The 20,392-nt window shown below is 40.8% G+C and overlaps 1 protein-coding gene across 2 annotated transcripts in view; it reads left to right on the top strand.

Moving 5' to 3' along the window:
• Window positions 1-3,504: 3,504 nt before the first annotated feature.
• The window catches only part of LOC108696729 (ras-related protein R-Ras2), a 40,453-nt gene continuing 23,565 nt past the window's right edge, over window positions 3,505-20,392 (top strand). The window contains exon 1 of one of the 2 annotated variants that reach the window (XM_041569606.1): window positions 3,505-3,683. Coding sequence is in view for 1 of the 2 variants with exons in the window: in XM_041569605.1 (XP_041425539.1) it covers window positions 6,981-7,085 (105 nt within the window). In the remaining variant the exon portion in view is untranslated. Of the gene's footprint in view, window positions 3,684-6,873; window positions 7,086-20,392 lie in introns of those variants that run through there. The other variant, XM_041569605.1, reaches the window with a different exon arrangement.

Below are 20,392 nucleotides of genomic sequence, written 5' to 3'. Positions count from 1 at the left end.
TTTCTGGTGAACAGGGCGTGGAACGTGGCCACCTATCTGCATAGTGATTAACTGGGTTCTGCATTCTGGATTGGGCTCAGTTTTTCAGCAGCGTTCATAAGGCCTAGTCAGTGTACTGGTACGACCTTGATCAAAAGAGAAGTTGGTGGCCCCGTTAATTATTTTCATAAAGTAGCATCCATTGGCAGAGCTGCAGCTCTCATCACCCAGCCTTTGGCTGCCAGTGGGATTGTGAGAGTTGTAGTTCTAAAAGTACACTAATTTTCATTGATAAATCCACACACATGTAACCTAAGCAAAACCCCAGCACATTCCTGGCAGCCTTCATTTGCAGGTCTGTGCTATTGAAGGGGTGGTTCACATTTAAGTTAACTAGGGTAGAACTGCACGGGTGATTTTCGGTGCGCGTCCATCCGTTTGGACCATGTTGCATGTTGCGTCCGGCAGTCGTGTCAGACGCTGAGACGCAGCTTGGTCGTGCGACATTTGTATTATTTTCATTCGATTCGGCGTTTCCTCACGTTGGAATGGATAGACGCGCACCAAAAACCTCCTATGTAGTTCTACCTTTATTATGCTATAGAATGGCTAATTCCAAGCAATTTAAACTGGCCTTCATTATTTGCATTATTCTGACTGTTTCCAGATTTCAAATGGGGGTCAGTGACCCCATCTAAAAAACAAAATCTTTGTAAGGCTACTACTTTTTATTATTCCTCTTTCTATTAAGGGCCTCCCCTATCCATATTCCAGTTTCTTATTCAAATCAATGCATAGTTGCCTGGGTAATGTGGGCCCTAGCAACCAGACTGCTGAAGTTGCAAATTGGAGAGAAGCTGAATAAAAAGTTAAATAACTCAAAAAGCACAAATAATAAAATTGCAAATTATCTCAGAATATCACTCTCTACATCATACTAAAAGGTAATTTAAAGGTGAACAGCACCTTTAATCTGCATTGACTTTCCCAATCATGGGATTTTGATTGTACTGTGATTTCTGAGTCAGGGATAGTGAATCAGCAGCCAATGCCACCCAATTTCGAATGCGGGACTTCCCAAACAAACATCTCTGGAGTTGATATAGTAACCTGCCCCGGATAATGTTACCTCTGCCTTCTATGGCAGCCGCACATGGAACAAATGACTCAAACATCAACAAAGTGAAGAGTGGTGGCTCTTTAAAGAGACACTAGTGATCATAGACAAGTTGCTCCGATATAAAGGGCACGTTGTTATAATTACAGGAACATGTATAGAAAGCTCCTTCACTAATTTAGGACGTAGGATGATTCATGCTCTGCTTAATAGCAGCCTGAAGGAAGTCATTTTCATTTCGGCTCAGCCATTTCCAACCAGCTGTCGGCAAACTACAGCTCCCACCAGTCCCCACAGACTGATGGCAACTGGAGGGCATATCGTTATTTGCCAGCTCAACTTTGTATCCCCATCATGTAGTTACTAAAATGATCAAAACAACAGTACTTATTTACCTTTCGGTTAACTTTTAGTATGATGTAGAGAATGTTACTCTGAGACAATGTGCAATTGGTTTTCTTTTTTTATTATTTGTGTTTTTTTTGTTTTGTTATTTAGCTTTTTATTCAGCAGCTCTCCAGTTTTCAGTTTCAGCAATCTTATTGCTAGGGTCCAAATGACCCTAGCAACCATGCACTGATTGGAATAAGAGACTGGAATATGAATAGCGAGGAACTATATAGAAAGATGGGTAATAAGAAGTAGCGGTAGCAATAAATGTGTAGCTTTACAGAGTATTTGTTTTTAGATGGGGTCAGTGACCCCCATATGAAAGCTGGAAAGAGTCATAAGAAGAGGGCAAATAATTAAATAAACTATACAAAATAAATAATGAAGACCAAATGAATAGTTGCTTAGAACTGGCCATTTTATAACATACTAAAGGTTTACTTAAAGGTGAACCACCCATTTAAAGTGGCATATCTTAAGACCCATAGGGCCTCAACTTGTGGGCTTCGCTCCTCCAGAACTGGGATTGTGAGGGGAGCAACAGCAAGTAGTATTAAATGGTCTAAAATGAGTAACAAAAATGAAAGCTTAGACCTGTTTGGTTCCTATTTACAAACGCTCCTGTCTGTGAAGCTTCCCTGTGACGTTCATGGCCATTAGATTGGGACGCCCCTTACACTGTCCAATAAAAACTGTCCTATTACCCAATGTATGGGGTCTTCTTAAAGTGGTTGTTCACCTTTGAGTTAACTATTAATATGATGTAGAGAGTGATATTCTGAGACAATTTACAATTGGTTTTCATTTTTCATTACTTCTGGTTTTCAGTTATTGTTGTTATTTAGCTTTATATTGTTGCTAAGGTCCAAATTACCCTAGCAACCATGCATTGATCTGAATGGCAGATTGAAATATGAAAAGGAGAGGGCAGAATAGAAAGTTGAGTAATAAAAAGTAGCAATAACAATAAATTGGTAGCATTTATTTCAAGATGGGTTGGGAGTGACCCTTTTGGAAGCTGGAAATAGTCAGAGGAAGAATGGAAATATTTTAAAAAATATATATAAAAAATAAATAATAAAGACCAATTGAAAGGATGCTTATAATTGGGCATTTAATAACATACTAAAAGTTAACTTAAAGGATAACTAAACCCCCATTGGGATAAATCCCCACTGGCCCCCTCCCTGCCTGTCCCCTGTCTTACCCCTGAATTCTTTCCCCCCTAGAAATCGTGACCGCACATGAAGAGTGAGCTCAGCAGAGTTCATGGGCACCATTTTCTTCTCTTCTGTAATCTTCGTGAAGTGAGCGGCATATTGGAAGGGTGGGGCAGCTGAGGGGGGTCAGTGGGGACTTATCACAATGGGGGTTTAGTTCTCCTTTAAAGGTGAGCAAGCCCTGTAAGTGCCACAGCATAGCGTGAAGTGTGACGGAACCTTTTTGTTTTTTAGATGGGGTCGGTGAACCGTATTTGAAAGCTGGAAAGAGTCAGAAGAAGGAGAAGGCAAATAATTAAAAGCAAAAACTAGACAAATATAAACAAGAAAGACCAATTTGGAAAGTTACTTAGAATTGGTCGTCCAATAAGAGTTAACTTAATTTACTTTAACTTTAAGGGTCAGGCCCCACGAGCAGATTCAGGGAGAGGTTACCTCACGAGGAAACTTCGGGCGACTTCGGAAAACGAAGCGCCGCGCGGGCCTTCCCCCAGGCGATTTTCTTTTTGTTGGCGGAGGGCAGTGGGAAGGCAGTTCGGGGAGATTGAGAAGAGGAGAAGAAGAGGAGATTTGTTGCTGGAGCGACCAAATCTGCTTGTGTGGCCAGATCCTAATGACCAGCCTGGCAAGTTAGAAATCCAGTTGGATGAGGACTGCAATACACCTACATAGGGGTATCCAGAACAGCCAATTAGCAATCACTCTAAATCCCTCCCCCAAAGCAAGGCTTGAGCTGCCTATGGACTGCTTTGAGCTTATAAGGGTGCAGGGTGGAGGGGCGGCTATTCGGTTTGGGGGACATCTGGTCCAAGTAATCTATTGTCAAGACCATATCAGGCTGCATTCATAGGCCACATTCTTGGTTGGATTCTCATGGGAATGCATATTGTTTTACTGTAACCGGCTGTTTCACAGAATGACAGAAAGGGAGCTTGAGCAGCTTGTTAGATAGACTTTACAGCACTTCTGTTGCCAAGGTAAGGCTTTGTGGTGCTAATCCTGATAAATTGGCCAGGAAGGGCCCACATATGGCCCGTGGGCTGCAACTGCAGACTGGAAAGAGAGATAGCTAAAGAGCTGTAGCCCATGCTGCTGGTTGTTTGGTAACCCTGTATATATGGAGGCTGTCAGCCAACTAGATTGTGTGCTTGCAGCTAACAGCTCTCATACAATAAGATTAAAGGCAAAGTATTCCTGATCACCATGGAATAAGCACTGGTTATTAACAAATATATATTCAGCAGTTACAGGACACAAGGCAACACCAGTGTCAGAGTGGGCTAGCGGGACACCAGGAAAAAATAGTGGGCCCAGGTCTGCTTACCTGCCTGAACTGTTGGGCACGGTGCAAGGCTGAACTAACCGCATCAAGGTCCCTTGAATGTGTTGCCCTGGTGGGCCCCAATGCCCTTGTCTGATCCTGGGAAACGCACAATAATGTACATGAAAAAATAAGATTTAAAAAGCTGCTTTTTCTTTTCTGAAAAACTTGCAGCTCAGCTAAACTAATTTTGGTATTTGTAGTATTTAACAGTGCAGAACAGGGATAGGATCCATTATCCGGAATGATTGGGACCTAGGGTTTTCTGGGTAAGGGGCCTATTGCATAATTAGGACCTTCCATACTAGCAACATCTGAACTTTGCTCCAAATGCAACAGGAATGCAAATTCAAGCACCTACCAAGAGATTAATGGTGGTGTATGCTGGGAGTTGTAGTCTAGCAATAGCCTAATGGCTGCAAGAAACAACAGTAACATATACATGTGTGATTATGGACTGTAAGGAAAGATGTCAAAGAGGTTACAGTCTAATTTACCAGACAGGATGTATCTTTGCAACAATGGCTAAACTGCATTTCCCAGTATCCCCAGACAGCCTAAAGCTTGTAATCTGCCACCAAAGATCAATAATCTGCAGGCCAGATGTTAAACTACAACTCCCATAATGCACTGGTGGCCCTAGGAGAGGCTACTTGATCAAGTCTGCTGTAGACCTATATAAGAACAGTGTTTATAACACCTGGTATTTTCATTATTATTAAAGGGGTTGTTAACCTTTAAATTAAGTTTTAGTCTGGTGCAGAGAGTAATATTCTGAGACAATTTGCAACTGGTTTTCATTTTTTATTATTTGTGGTTTTTGAGTTTTGTATCTTTTTATGCAGCAGCTTTACAGTTATCTGCGTTTAAAATCTGGTTGCTAGGGTCCAATTTAACCCAGCAACCATGCATTGCTTTGAATAAAATATCAATAGGAGAGGCCTGAAAAGAAAGACGAGTAATACTAAGTAGTAATAACGAAAAATTTGTATCTTTACAGAGCATTCGTTTTTAGATGGGGTCAGTGACCCCCATTTGAAAGCCAGAAAGAGTCAGAAGAAGAAGGCAAATTATTAAAAAAACTATAAAAAAAAAAAATAATGAAGGCCAACTTAAAAGTTGCCTAGCATTGGCCATTCTATAACATACTAAATGTTAACTTAAAGGTGAACCACCCCTTTAACATGTTTTGTTTTTTTTTTTTTAGAGCGCCAACTTATTGGGCATGAATTACATACATAGAACATACAGAGTTACATACATAATGACCAGTACTGGTAGAAAAGGTGAGGGAGGTCCTGTGCAAAAGAGCTTACAATCTAAAACAGTTGTTCTTTCTGATGGTGGGAATTCAATATATGACCCAATCTGCAACTGTTGATGTTGGACTACAATCCCCAGCATGCACTGAAAACATTGGATAAGGTGGATGGTGGGAGTTACTTTCTGGACTAGAGATTCTACTGGTCTGTGGGCTCCCACTTAATTGCACCTGCTACAGATTCTTCTTGCTTCTTTTAAAAGAACTGTAACACCAAAAAATGAAAGTGTTTAAAAGTAATGAAAATATCATGTACTGTTGTCCTGCACTGGTAAAACTGATGTGTTTGCTTCAGAAACATTACTATAGTTTATATAAACAAGCTGCTGTGTAGCAATGGTGGAAATTGAAAAGGCTATATGGCACAGGTTAAATAGCGGATAACAGAAAACACCATTATGTTCTACAGAGCTTATCTGCTGTGTAACCTGAGCCTTTTCTCCTTTGAATGGCTGCCCCCATTTGCTACACAGCAGATTATTTATTTAAACTATAGTAGTGTTTCTGAAGCAAACACATCAGTTTTACCAGTGCAGAGCAACACTGCTGGTCCTTTTTAAAAAAAAAAAAAAAAAAAAAAAAAAATCGTTAGTATACAACAAAAAAAACAAACAAAGACAAATTAAACTTTGAAATTGCTAAGTCTTTATTAAGAAATAATTTACCGAAACTCCACTTGCTCTTCTCTTCAGAAAAGACAACGGGTCAACAATCCATCGTGCGGTGCTATCTCCTCCCTGGCTATCGCCTATAAGGAAGGCAGGGAGGAGAAATCGAGCGCCGCACGATAGATCGCAGGATCGACTTTTATGATTTCAAAGTTTAATTTGTCTTTGTGCTTTTTTTTCGTTGTATACTAATGAATTTAAAAAAAAAATTAATGCTACTGGTCCTTTAAAGGACCTTTAAAGGACCAGTAACATCAAATTTTTTTATTTTTTTTTTAAATTTGTATAGAAGGAAAAAAAAACAACGACATATATAACTTTAAAATCGCAAAGTCTTTATTAAAAAAATAACTTGCCGAAACTCTGCTTGCGGTCCATTTCAAAAAAGACAACGGGGCAGCGATCCATTGTGCGGCGCTTGATTTCTCTCCTTATTTTTCGTTGTATACTAATGAATTAAAAAAAAAAAAATTGATTCCACTGGTCCTTTAAAGGACCAGAAACATCAAATTTTTTTTAAGATCGCCGGATCGCCTTTTCTGAAGAGCAGTGCAAGCGGAGTTTTGGTAAGTTATTTCTTAATAAAGACTTAGCCATTTCAAAGTTTAATTTGATTTGATGATTTTTTTTTTCATGTATACTAACTAATTTAAAAAAAAAAAATTGTTACTGGTCCTTTAAGTTGCTCTAAAGAGAATCCTACAGCATTAGGACCCTGGGAAGCAGTGGGAGCCCCGCCCTTAGCCGTAGCAGCCCCGCCCTTAGCCTCAGCAGCCCCTAGCCATATAGGGACATGCAGGCTGGTGAGTCCCCTCGGCTATTAATATTCATGAGCTCATTAGCATAGCCGAGTAACTCCCCAGGAGGAGCCCAGGGAAAAGGCACAGCAGCAGCCATATTAGCAGCGACTGACTCCCTGGAAAGTTTGCAGTTTGCTGGGCTGTGCGTCTTTGTAGCAGCGACTATGAGTTCAAAGGAGCCCGCATCCACCCCGGTGGAGAAGTACAAGTTGGTGGTGGTTGGAGGAGGAGGTGTGGGCAAAAGTGCCCTAACTATCCAGTTCATCCAGGTAAGTGATTTTTTTTTTAACCCCCACCATCCTACCCTCCAGTATGTGGCTCCAGGTTCTATACAGTAGGGTGGGGTCCTACTCACACACATGGGTCGCGACCCCAGCCACAGACTTCTTTAACTGTGCTAGAAAAGTTTTGGGAAGAAGCATTTAAAGGGCAAGTAACGACATCTTCTCTGCGGGCTCTATCATATTCATAGATATTTATATATTTCCAGCCCTAAATATGCTCCATATTATTTTAAATATACTCTTGGTTAATGAAGCTAATAATAATTAACGGCCCTTTAAATGCGTCTGGCCCTTTAAAGATGGGAACACAGAATTGTGCAACTGCAACTCACACAGACGGTGGGATGGGGATGAAGTCCAGCAACATTTGGAGGTTCACCAGTTGCCCATCAGTTTTCTGCAGCTTCTTTCTATGAGTGTTTTCTGCATGGAGCAAGGGGTGTTGCTTTACTGTGTATAAAGGGTGCACCCCACCCAAAGTGAGGGTTATTGTTAACCCTTTCACTGCTAAACCAGATTAGTAATGTTTTTTTTTTTGTTTTTTTTTAAAGTATTAAACCGGAATCCTAGCAATATTTTGTTTGTGGTGTATCAGACAAATAGAAATGCTCTGTCCCATAGAGCTTACAATCTAATGGCAACAGTGGGATATGGGGGGGACATTCTTCAGAGGGCTTGATCAGGCTTGCCATTTCTGGGGTGGAATTTTTTTAATTCAGTATAGTCATAGGCACATTTGCAAATCACAGTTCCCATTTTTCCCTGGTGGGGAGTTTTACTTAAAAACGTACTCCTGCTCCCCATATACTGTTTATGGGACATGGTTTACTTTTATGTGTTCAGCCTAAATAAAATGCAAAAGCTAAGTGAGAAGGTTGTCGGTTTATGTATTAACATGGCAAACGGACTGTATACCCATTGAAGCCAATCACACTGGCTTCTTTAATGTCCAGTATTTAATTGCCGCACCAACTTTACAACACGTTTTCATATATATTAAAACATTCAACCATTGTTCTAAGAATATTCAGGTCAGAAAAATCTGACCCCAACTGACCTTTACTCGACAGCGTGGGCAAGTGGCATTGCAGACTGATGGGCTTTGTATTCTCGTCCTCCTTCGCGTGGCAGTGGGGTGGGTTGCCTATAGTAACAGTGGGATAATAGTCTCTGGGAAGAGAGTGTGACTGTGGGATAGCAGGTATAGTAGGGAGAGATGGTGCCTATAGTAACAGTGGATAATAGTCTCTGGGAAGGGAGTGTGACTGTGGGATAGCAGGTATAGTAGGGAGAGATGGTGTCTATAGTAACAGTGGATAATAGTCTCTGGGAAGGGAGTGTGACTGTGGGATATCAGGTATAGTAGGGAGAGATGGTGCCTATAGTAACAGTGGGATAATAGTCTCTGGGAAGAGAGTGTGACTGTGGGATAGCAGGTATAGTAGGGAGAGATGGTGCCTATAGTAACAGTGGATAATAGTCTCTGGGAAGGGAGTGTGACTGTGGGATAGCAGGTATAGTAGGGAGAGATGGTGTCTATAGTAACAGTGGATAATAGTCTCTGGGAAGGGAGTGTGACTGTGGGATATCAGGTATAGTAGGGAGAGATGGTGCCTGTAATAGCAATGAGGATAGTAGCCTTGGAAAGGGACTGTGGCATAGTAGGAGGTATAGTAGAGAGAGGTTCTGTACTTCAAGTGTATTCCTGATCACAAGGGTCAGTAAGTGCTGATAACAGTTAAAAGCACAGCAGGTAAATAACACGGGGGAACAGGCATGCTCTACAGCCCTTTTGCCAGTAACTTGCCATGTATGTATGTATGTATGTATGTATGTATGTATGATAATTAAAATATAATCTACTTTTTCTCCAGCCAATTGCAGAACTCCCAGCACCCTGAACCAGTTTCTTGGCTGACAAAGGCTGTAGGAAGTTTTAGTGTTGGTGGACTTTGAATTGTCAGAATTAGTAGTACTGTATATATATTTGTGCAAGTTGTAACGTGCTTCTGTGCGTCATTTGGAACACTAATGTTAGTTTACCCCATTGGTCTCCTACAGGAACACCTTTGGAATGCTGGGAATTAACTGAATGCCTGTTATCCTAGCCCCGCATTTAGTTCTATGGGCCACATTGCTAGCTAGCTCTTGGCTTGGCGCTCTGTATTGCCAGAGGGCAGACCGCTATCCCATGTCTGTGTAGTTTCGGTTATTTCTCTGAATGAGGCCCCTATCAATCCTTTCACCCAAACTTCACTTCTTGGTGATCAGGTTTCTGTCCCACATAATTCCAGAATCTCCTGACAGATCTGTAGCTCGCCAGCAGTTGTATCTGTACTGCTCCCTGCGCAATGCGCTGCTCCCTGCGCATGTTTCTCCAGCCCTGACTTTATTTTCCTATATTTGACTATAAACCAACTGGAAGTCTCAGTTGTTCTTATCAGAGGTGCCCCACCCAGGGCAGATCCCTTACCTCAGGCTGCGAGTCCTTTGAACACAAGAATGAATCTTTGTGTGCCAGTGTTGCAATCACAGACTGCTCAAGGCCGTGCACCAGTGAAATTCTCTACTCTTTTTTTTTTTTCAGATTCTTTCACCAGTAATAATGTATCAATTCTAACAGCTGCCTTTAAAGGGGTGGTTCACCTTTAAGATATGAGTATGTTAATGAACGGCCAATTCTAAGAAGCTTTTCAATAGGCTTTAATATAGTTTTTTAATTATTTGCCTTCTTTTTCTGACTTTTACAGCTTTTAACATGTATAGTTATTGCAACTTCTTTTTACTCCTCTTTCTATTCAGGCCTCTCATTCATATTCCAGTCTCTTATTGAAATCAGTGCACAGTTGCTAAGGCCATTTGGATCCTAGCAACCAGACTGTCGAAATTGCAAACTGGAGAGCTGCTGAATAAAAAGCAAAATAACTCAAAATCCACCAATCAAAAAAAAAAGGAAAACCAATTGCAAATTGTCTCAGAATATCACTCTCTACGTCATACTAAAAGTTAATTCAAAGGTGAACAACCCCTTAAATGAAACTCTTTTGCTCAGCAGAGACAAAAATAAGGATTGTATCAACTAAATATATTGATGTAGAACTGTTACAGAGTTGGTACCCCCCTTCCCAGAGCTGCTTCATAAAGACATAAGAAGGTGAAACAGGATTATTTTTTTAAAAAAAACAAAAACCCGTCACAAATGAAAGTTGATTTATTTCAGGCGAACGAGGTGAAAACAACTGAACTGTTGTGAGTAGTGATGTGTGGGCCGACCCGATACCCGCGGGTCGGGCGGGTTTGGGTCGACCTTGCACTGCTCCTCGCGGGTGCGGGTTGAGCTCTTCTCCTGCTCTCCCCGCCCGCCACCTTCAAATGCTGGGTTCCGATTTTATAGTCTCGCTTCTGCTTGCCCCGCCCCTTTTGTGACCTCATTGTGCCGTTATCGGTGGGGCGGGTCGGCACGGCTCTATAAAAGGACCCCCGAAGCGTGGGTGCGTGCGGTTGCGGTCTGGAGCAGGGCGGGTTAGGGTCAGGTGCGGGTCAGGAAAACCCTGACCCCCACATCATTCGTTGGAAGGTGAACAACCCCTTTAGGTAGGCAGAGACGCAGGAGATTTAATGTTTGTTTTTAGTTAAAGGGCAGAGACAGACGTGGAGATTCAGGGAGATTTAGACGCCCAGCAACAAATTGCCTCTTCTTCGGGCAACAAATCTCCCCGAACTGCCTACCCGCCGGCTACAATCTAAATCGCCGGCGAGATGTCGATTTGTTTTTCAAAGTCGCCCAAAGTTTCCTCGTGAGGTGACTTCAGAAAATGAAGTGCTCTGTGTGCCATCCCGCTGAAGACTTGCATTCTAGCCGGCGGGAAGGCATTGCAGGGAGATTAGTCGCCCGAAGAAGAGGCGATTTTGTCACTGGGCGACTAATCTCCCCCAAATAGCATAGCGTGCCTCTACCCTTAAGGAAATTATTACAAACAACAAAAAATTTAACGACACGTTGCTGCGTTTTTATGCCTTGATTGCTACAGAAGATCTGCTGGGAAAGTGATTATAAGATATTTAAAAGTTAATCAGTGACTTTTGTGCTGGAACAGGGAGGTGTCTCCTTATTTCTCTCAGAAAGCAGCAGTTCTGTTCCTGCTGGACATTCTCCCTATATTTTAAACAAGATTATTCTGTCAAAGGTCACAGGTCCTATCTGAAACCTACTGAATTTGGCATGCATATTCTACTTTATGGCTGCAGTTATTGTATCTGGGTAATATAGCACTCTGTCATAGGTTTCAGTTGTTGTAAAAGGGTTGGTTCACCTTTACATTAACTTTTAGTGTGTTCTAGAAAGCAGCTTTTCAATTTGCCTTCATTTTTTATTCTTTTATGATTTATTTAGCTTCCTCTGAATCATTCTAGCTGTCAAATGGGGGTCACTGACTCCACCTAAAAACATATACTCTGTAATGCTACAAATGTATTGTTGATGCCACTTGTATTACTCCTATTTAAATTCAGACCCTCTACTATTCATACCCTAGTCTCATATTCACACCAATGAATAGTTACTAGGGTCATTTGGTCCCTAGCAACCAGACTGCTGGAATTAGAGAGCTGCTGAATAAAAAGCTAAATCACTCAAAAATCGCAAATAATAAAAAATGAAAACCAGTGGCAAATTGTATCAGAATATCAATCTCTACATCATATCAAAAGTTAATTTGAAGGTGAACAAACTGTTTAAAGTGCCCATACATACCCAGGATTGGCCAGGCAGTTGAATATCTATACCTAACTATCTGGGAATGTACAGCACTTTGGGAATGTGTGTTATTCATGCTCTGGCATAACAACTTGATCTATAAACTTATTTTGGAAGTGACCTGTATTTGTACTCATGTGTGAGTGCAGCAAAGGATGTGGTGGGGGCATAACAGGTCAACGTTGCTGCTTTGAGTAGGTGGTTAGGATTTATGATTGTGCAGATGCTGCATGGCTGACAATCTACCAGTTATATTAACAAAGTATTTTGTCACCTGTGGATAAATGCATTGTAGATTGGCTTGTGACATCACTTGTTATGTTGTGGGAATGGGCTACGTCACTAGCTATCTCTTGAATGTCCAATAGAAGCAACAGGGGCATTCTTTGATTGATGAAGAACTGACACTTGGGAAATACCATCTGTAAACCATACCCAGTGAGTGTCTCAGCTGACACTTGCTCATCCGACTGCCGCCTAGCTCCAGCCATAACAGGGGCTTTTTAAGGTTTCAACCATAATGAAAATAAGCTTCGCAGTGAAGAAGAAAACCATTTACTGTATTGTTAGTAAAATGGGAAATCATAACCGAAAACTGCTTAGAACTTAAACTAAAGAGTGAGCAGAAATATCTTGGCAATATATTGTGTGCACTGGATTCCTAAAAGAGTAGGTGGCGCTACCCAAATTCTTTGTGAGACTACCAATGCACCATCTAATTATGTACTATGGGTGCGTGCGTGGGGTGTTTTAGGGAAGGACTACATGGATGTTTTTGGCGTGATCCGACGCGCTGCGACAAATCGCATGCGACAGAAATAAGGTAAGTGAATGCATTTAAGTCGCAGCTTTGATCCAAAGCGACACGGCTGTCGGATACAGACTCTGCACACTGAGTCTGCATCCGACAGTCGTGTTGCGTCCGATCAACGCTGCGACTTCATCCAACATTTATATCTTTTACCTTATTTCCATCTCCTGTTTTTTGTCGCAGCGCGTCGGATCGCGCCGAAAACGTCCGTGTAGTCCTACCCTTATTTGGAGAATTGTCATGCTTACCTCAGATGAGCTAGGGAATTTGGGGAGTCCTTCTCATTTGTATTGAAGAAGCATACATAGATATCAGTGGGAATCATCGGGCCACCAAACACTTGCTGAAAATGATGGAAGAGATATTCTACACTGTACATAGTCAGAGCACTTTCTTTGTTGAAAAAATTGCTGTTCATCCCTATACGAGTCTGCTAGGTAGTGATAGAGGAGGTCAGGATAGCACAGTTGGGGAGAAAACAGTCATTTAATTCAGTGGTTATGGCATGTTGCTGGTTAAAATAAAAAGGCAGTGCTTAATTTGGGGTGAAAAAAGCATAGGGTTGCTATGTGCTCCATGCGTAGTGCAGTATGCTAAAAATAATGCACTCCCTCACATATAAGCCACATCTACTGTTATAATAAGCCTAACCCACCAATATTTTGTAAAGAAGCCATTTTGCTATTTTCATTTTGGTATTTCGTGACTTTTCGTTTGTGACAATTCTGTCGCAGTGATATGCAAAGCCATATATCCAGAATGTTTGGCCCCTAGGGCTTTTTGGATAACGGATCTTTCCGTAATTTGGATCTTCATACCTTAAGGCTACTAGAAAATCATGTAAACGTTAAATAAATCCAATACGCGGATTTTGCTTCCAATAAGGATTAATTATATCTTAGTTTGGATCAAATACAAGCTACTGTTTTTTATTAGTATTAAACAGAAAAATAAAATCACTTTTAAAAACTGGGATTATTTTGATAAAATTTAGTCGATGAGAGACGGGCTTTACGTGATTTGGAGCTTTGTGGATAATGGGTTTCCGGATAACGGATCCCATAGCTGTATATGTGTGTGTGATATATGAATTAGGACTGATTTGTGCAAGTCGCATGGAGGAATGTAGTAGTAGTAGAAGTAGTGCTATTTTCTCGGCTATAAAACTATTTGTCTTCCTCTCCCAATATGGCAGCAGGGCAGGGTCATGGGTCAGAGCCTCGGGCTTGATGATTGGGACAATATTTCTGAGGTTTTGTTAGACATGGATGGTTCTCTTCTCAAAAGTGAACAAAAAAAGCATAGAACTGTTGAGCTGAAATTCAAGCATTTACTGGTCCCAAATAGGAACTTGCCTTAAATAGATCAACAGTGCTCTTACTGTGCGTTATTTGAATGAGAGCTTGCAAACAGTTGGTTCCACTTTGCAAGAGTGTTTTTTTTATAAAATTTTTTTTTGTTGGTGAAAGTTGGCTTTGGCTGCAATTGCTTCTGACAGCTTGAAATTTGGCAAATAACAAGTATGTGTATTTGCCCTATGACCATACTTGGGAACTCTCTGCAAGTGACTCTCGGCCAGAAAACTAAAGCTTAACTAAAGTAGGCTAGAAATACTGTACATTATGTTTTGTACTTCTGTACCAGCCCAAAGCAACCATAGCCCTTTAGCAGGGGAGATCTGTGTCTCTGAAGATACCCCAGTAGCTCCCCATCTTCATTCTCTTTGCTGCTGTCAGTTACTGAGCTTAGGGACCCACTCACAATATACAGTACACATAGAATAGAAATGTCACAATATAAGGCTGATTAGTAATTAATACAGAGAATTACTACATGGCAGCACAGAAACCAGTTCAATTAGCATCAGAATTTAATAATCAGCCCTGTAGCATCAGCTTATATTACAGACCAACCTCATTTTCTGCTGGATAATTAGTGACGAGCCCTAAGCTTAGCTTCTCAACAGCTGCTCAGAGCCCACTGAGCATGTGAGTGTCACAGACACTTTCCAAGATGGTGACCCCCCTGTGAAAAGTTTGAAGTCCTGGATCATTGCTGCTATTGACAAGCTGAAACTTTAGGCTGGTGCAATAAGTTAATTATATAAAATATGGCATTTTTAGCCATATTCATGTTTAGTTCTCTTTTTAGGGTCAGCGACTATTTCCCAAGACATTAGAGTTCCTATGCCAGTGTTCTAGCCTGACACTATTATTGAGCCCCATTTTTTTTATAAACTAGGAATGGTCAGTCTGTGGCCCTTTGTCATTAAATACAAATCACAGAACTCCCTAAAAACCTTCATGTGGGGACAGATGACTGTCTGGACAAGGTGACATCTGAAACCCAGAGTGGTATGTACTGTATGTGACTTGCGCACAGGAATCCAGGGGGCTTAGAGACGGCCAAAACCAGTATTTTTTCTGCCTGTTGTGCCCAGTGCCCCCTACCATTGAGACCTACCACTGTACCATTGCTTTTGTCTACCCCTAGAGCATACTGCATTTTTTAAACTCTCAATGCCAAAGTAGCAGAGGCTTGTGCTTTGGAATTTTCAGAAATTGACTTGTTAGTTTAAGGCACTCAAATATGCAGAAAAAAACTCATGTAAGAAATAGCCCAAAGGCACTGCTTCAGAATTGTATGACTTCTTTTAAAGGGGAAGCTTGCTTTTAAATAAACATTTAGTATGTTCTTTAGATTAACCTAGCAAAAGCAGCTTTTCAGATTGGTCTTTTTTCATCCCTTAATTATTGATGCTCGCTATCCAGTTCAGTGACTCCAGCAACCTATAAAACAGATTGACTTGACTGTGTAGCTTAAATGTTATGATTTCAGTTCTGTTTGTCTGCTACAGGCAGTCCTCTAGTTACATACACCCGAATTACATACATCTCATACTTACATACACAGGCTGTTACAATAACATACTATGGTTTGCTTGACTTTTATTAGCATTTAGCTTTAAAGGGTGGTTCACCTTTCAGGCAACATTTAGGGGCAGATTTACGAAGGGTCGAATTTCGTAGTTAAAAAAACTGCGAAATTCGACCCTCAAATTGAAATCCCTCGACATCGAAGTCGAGGGAATTTTACCGTATTCAATCAAATAGAAAACGATTCGAACTATTTTTAGCGATCGATTGAACGATTTTTATTCGACAAAAAAAAACTTGGAAAAATGCTCTGGAAGGTCTCCATAGGCTAACATTGCACTTCGGTAGCTTTAATTTGGCGAATTATGAAGTCAACGTTTTTTTTAAAGAGACAGTACTTAGATTATCGAATAGTCGAAAGATTTTTACTTCGAATAGTTCCAATCAAAGTCGAATATAGCCTATTTTTTTTCAGGAATTCGAACCATCACTCAAGCTTAGTAAATCTGCCCCCCTAGTAAGTTCTAGAACGGCCAATTCTAAGCAATTTTTTTATTTAGTTTTCATTATTTTATATTTTATAGTTATTTGCCTTTTTCTTTTGACTCTTTGCAGCTTTCAAATGGGTGTTGCTGACTCCATGTAAAAAAACAAATGCTCTGTAAGGCTACTGTTGCTACTTGTATTCCTCATCTTTCTATTCAGCCCCTCTCCTATTCATATTCCAGTCTCAGTGCCTGGTTGCTAGGGGAATTTGCACCATAGCAACCAGATTGCTTAAAATGCCAATTGAAGAGTTGTTAAATAACTCAAAAAATGTAAAAAATGAAAACCATTTGCAAATTCTCAGAATATCACTCTCTACATGATACTAAAAGTTATCTGAAAGGTGAACAACCCTTTTAAGAACAAACTTACAGACCCTATCTCGTAGGTAACCCGGGGACTGCCTGTATTTGTTTTATTCTGATTTCCAGCCTCCTGCCTGGTTTCTAGGGTAACGGCTAAAATTCCAAGCCTGCCAGCTGCACAAAATGTAAATTAATTCTTTAAAAAAAGAAAAAATGACAAGCCGCATACTAAAAGTTTATTTTCAGTCCTGGTTTATGTGTCTCCTTATTAAAGGTGGTTGGCACACTTTTAGGGTTTGTTTGCTAGGTCACCATCTGCCTCCCATGTGCTAGAACATGTAGCTCACACCTAACTGGCATTACATCCATCAGCGTGAGTCACAAAAAAACCCACAGCAACATCAATAAGCCTCTATGGCAAAGACTCAGGATTGCTGCTGTTTACATTTCTGCAGTCTGGGAAGGCCTCCATTAGCAGGAAGGAGAAGGAAAGTCGGCTGAAGCAAAGCAGTCAGTTTAAAAACAGATCTCTTGTGTAATGCAAGGCGGCCCTGACCCCAATATATTGGTGGGATAGAACAAGGATCATTGACTGGACTTCTACTCTGTAGACGCTCTGTTTTTCTGCTTCGTAGGAACTGTGTAATGTGTGCAAATTGTTACAGTGCCCCTACCCCACCGTCTTGTCTACGGATTAAAAATGAAATTTAAGTCATGCTTTCCGGAGGTGCCAAATATCTTTTAGAGTCCACACGCCAGTCGTAAAGAGAATACTGTGACACAAAGTCCCCCTCTGCCAAGAACAAGGCAGATATAGATGACAAGTTGTAAGGGGAGGCAGTTAGTAACTGGTAGAAAGGCTATTCCTGAGTAAATACCTTGGAGTAGAGGATGTAAAAGTGGTGCTTTACCTTTAAGGTAACTTTTAGTATGTTATTGAATGGCCAGTTCTAAGTAACTTTTCAAACAGCCTTCATTTTTTTCTTTTTTTATAGTTTTTGAATTATTTGCCATCTGACTCTTTCCAGCTTTCAAATGGGAGTCACTGACCCCATCTATAAACAAATGCTCTGTAAGGCTTCACATGTTTTGTTATTGCTACTTTTTATTCTATTTCTATTCAGGCCCTTTTCTATTCATATTCCAGTCTCTTATTCATAGCAATGCGTGGTTGCTGGGGTAATTTGGGCCTTATAAACTGGACTGCTGAATCTGCAAACTGGAGAGCTGCTGAATAAAAAGCTAAATAACTCAAAAACCACTAATAAAATAAAAATAATAAAAATCAAAACGGCAAACTGTTTTAGACTATCACTCTCTACATCATACTAAACGTTAAGTTAAAGGTGAACAACCCCTTTAAGGAGGACAATAAAAAGAGAAGGTTGCTTGGATCCTACCAAAAACATTTCAAGTGAGACCCTCTGGTTTGTATGTTAATCAGATGGAATCCTAGGAAAGAAGCACAGTTTTGGTTGCTAAAATGTAACCTCGGCTAAAATCCCATTGGGATTTAAAAGAGATTTACAGGGTTGTGTATAGGTCCAGTTCTGCTTGTTGTGCGTCTGCTGATCATGAAAACATAAATACAGACACATAGACCTCCTGTGTATTGACCAGGCCCCATTATGCCCAGACCTCTCCCTTCGCACTTTCCCTGATCATGGTAAAAAAAAACGACTGCTAAAAAAATTCAGTAGGATGGGAAGCTAAAAAAGTGTGTCCTGCACAAACTGTAAAGGTGCCCTTACACAGCCATGGCAACCCTGCCAAATGAGCGGTACTGGACCCGATTTGGACGCCCACATTCTGGCCAAAGTTGGGCCAACGAGCGGATCATTGACCACTTTTTGGGCAGGTATAAGTCAGCAGGCCCATTGGTGTCAAACAGGTGTGCTGTCAACTCGCTCTGAAGGGCCCAAATTAGCAGCCTAAATTGGGTTGTTGGCAAATGAAAGACCTCCAATGCGTTTCATTTGCCTTTGAAAAATGCCAAAGTGCTAATACAGCTTTAATCTATTTTCTATCCTTGGTTCCCCTTTAAATATGCTTGACGTTAAGAAGCAAATGTGTGCAGGTCACATATCTAGTAGGAAATAATCACTTAACACCAGATTTAAAAAAAACAAAAAAAACATGGAAATTCAATCATATTTTTTGCCATGCTGCAATATTAGTCATTATTATATTTCCAGAGGTAAAACTTATACACAAATAGGGACTATAATTGTAAAAAAAAAAAATCTATAAAAAAGGGGTAATGAATTCATAACGATCTGCCGTGGTTGTTGTTTTCCGAAATCTTTGCGGTAAGTGTAACTTCCCCTTAAAATATGTGACTTCTCTGCGTAGTTTAGTCCCTTGAAAACGGCTTTTGTCTGCTATTGCAGAATCAGATCACAAAGCTTCACATTGTCAGAAGTGATAATGTGTCCGTGATTTGTCTCTGTGATTATTCTGAGCAACCGTTTCAGCGTCAGCCTTCTGGCTATTGCTCTAAGCCTAAACAAACGTATATTTAATCTGACACCTGTTTGCCTTACTCTCACATTTTTCCCACTGAGTATCATGGGATGTATTTTAAAGGAACAGTTCAGTGTGAAAATAAAAACTGGGTAAATAGATAGGCTGTGCAAGATAAAAAATGTTTCTAATATCGTTAGTTAGCCAAAAATGTAATGTATAAAGGCTGGAGTGAACAGATGTCTAATAAAACAGCCAGAATCCAACTTCCTGCTTTCCAGCTCTATAACTCTGAGTTAGTCAGCGACTTGAAGGGGGGCCACATGGGACATAACTGTTCAGTTAGTTTGTAATTGATCCTCAGCATTCAGCTCAGATTCAAAAGCAACAGAAATGACCCATGTGGCCCCCCCCCTCAAGTCTCTGATTGGTTACTGCCTGGTAACCAGGGTAACCAGTCTGTGTAAACTAAGAGAGCTGAAAAGCAGGAAGTAGTGTCCTGACTGACTTGTTATACATCAAATCACTCCAGCCTTTATATATTACATTTTTGGCTAACTAACTATATTAGAAACATTTTTTATTTTGCACAGCCTATCTATTTACCCAGTTTTTATTTTTACACTGAACAATTCCTTTAAAGCCGTTGCTTTCTTTGCCTGCTGCAAATACTTATTAGTCTTATCGTTATTACTACAGATATGGGATCTGTTATCTGGAAACCCATTATTCATAAAGCTCTGAATTAAGGGAAGTGTGTTTTTGGCCCTTTATGAGGCAGCCCTGTTGGGCCCGGACTCCCCCCAGTCTGACGCTTCTCCCTGATATGCCCATCTTGAGGCGTGCGATTTCTGGCTGATCGAATCATGGGCTCTAGGGCCCAGGATCGGATCACAACGCTGGTAATGTATGTGGTCTAACTAATGCGATCCTCGATATGCCTGATTTTCACCCAGATATCAATTGCGGAAGCCCTGTCAGAGGGCCCCATACAGTGTGTACTGTTGGTCTATTCTGAGCATGGAAGTTCCTAAACAAATATCCCTACCATTTTACTTTTTCTTCCTAATGGCTAAGAAACAAGTTCTTTATACTTATTTTTTATGCCCGAGGTTGTGTTTCCAGCCACAAGGAACATGCATTCCTATTCCCGTTGAATCCCCAAGCCAAATATATTGTTTCCTCTGCTATTTCTGTCTCTGGTCTCTCCTGACCACAGTCTTGGACTAAGAACCATGCAGGCAAAAAGTTTCCTAGTCTGCGTGCACTGCCCGCGTGTCCTCCTGTAATGAGGCCGTGCTGCTACAGGAACCAAGAACTCCCTGATCATCGTAGATGTGTCAGTGGAAATGTTACTAATTCCAGAATGGTGCTTGAGCTTTCCACTGGCTGGTACTGCTGAACGCAAATAGAAATAGAAACTAGAATGTTCTAAACTGGTTCATCTGTCTCCTTATTTTAATGGGAACAATTTGTCAAACTATAGGATCCTTTAGGACTTAAGCACACGGGCAGATTCGGGGAGATTTCGCCCA

This window comes from Xenopus laevis, chromosome 7L (genome assembly GCF_017654675.1).
Source record: "Xenopus laevis strain J_2021 chromosome 7L, Xenopus_laevis_v10.1, whole genome shotgun sequence".
In the NCBI taxonomy this organism is placed as follows: Eukaryota; Metazoa; Chordata; class Amphibia; order Anura; family Pipidae; genus Xenopus; species Xenopus laevis.
This window is presented reverse-complemented; position numbering and strand designations above follow the sequence as displayed.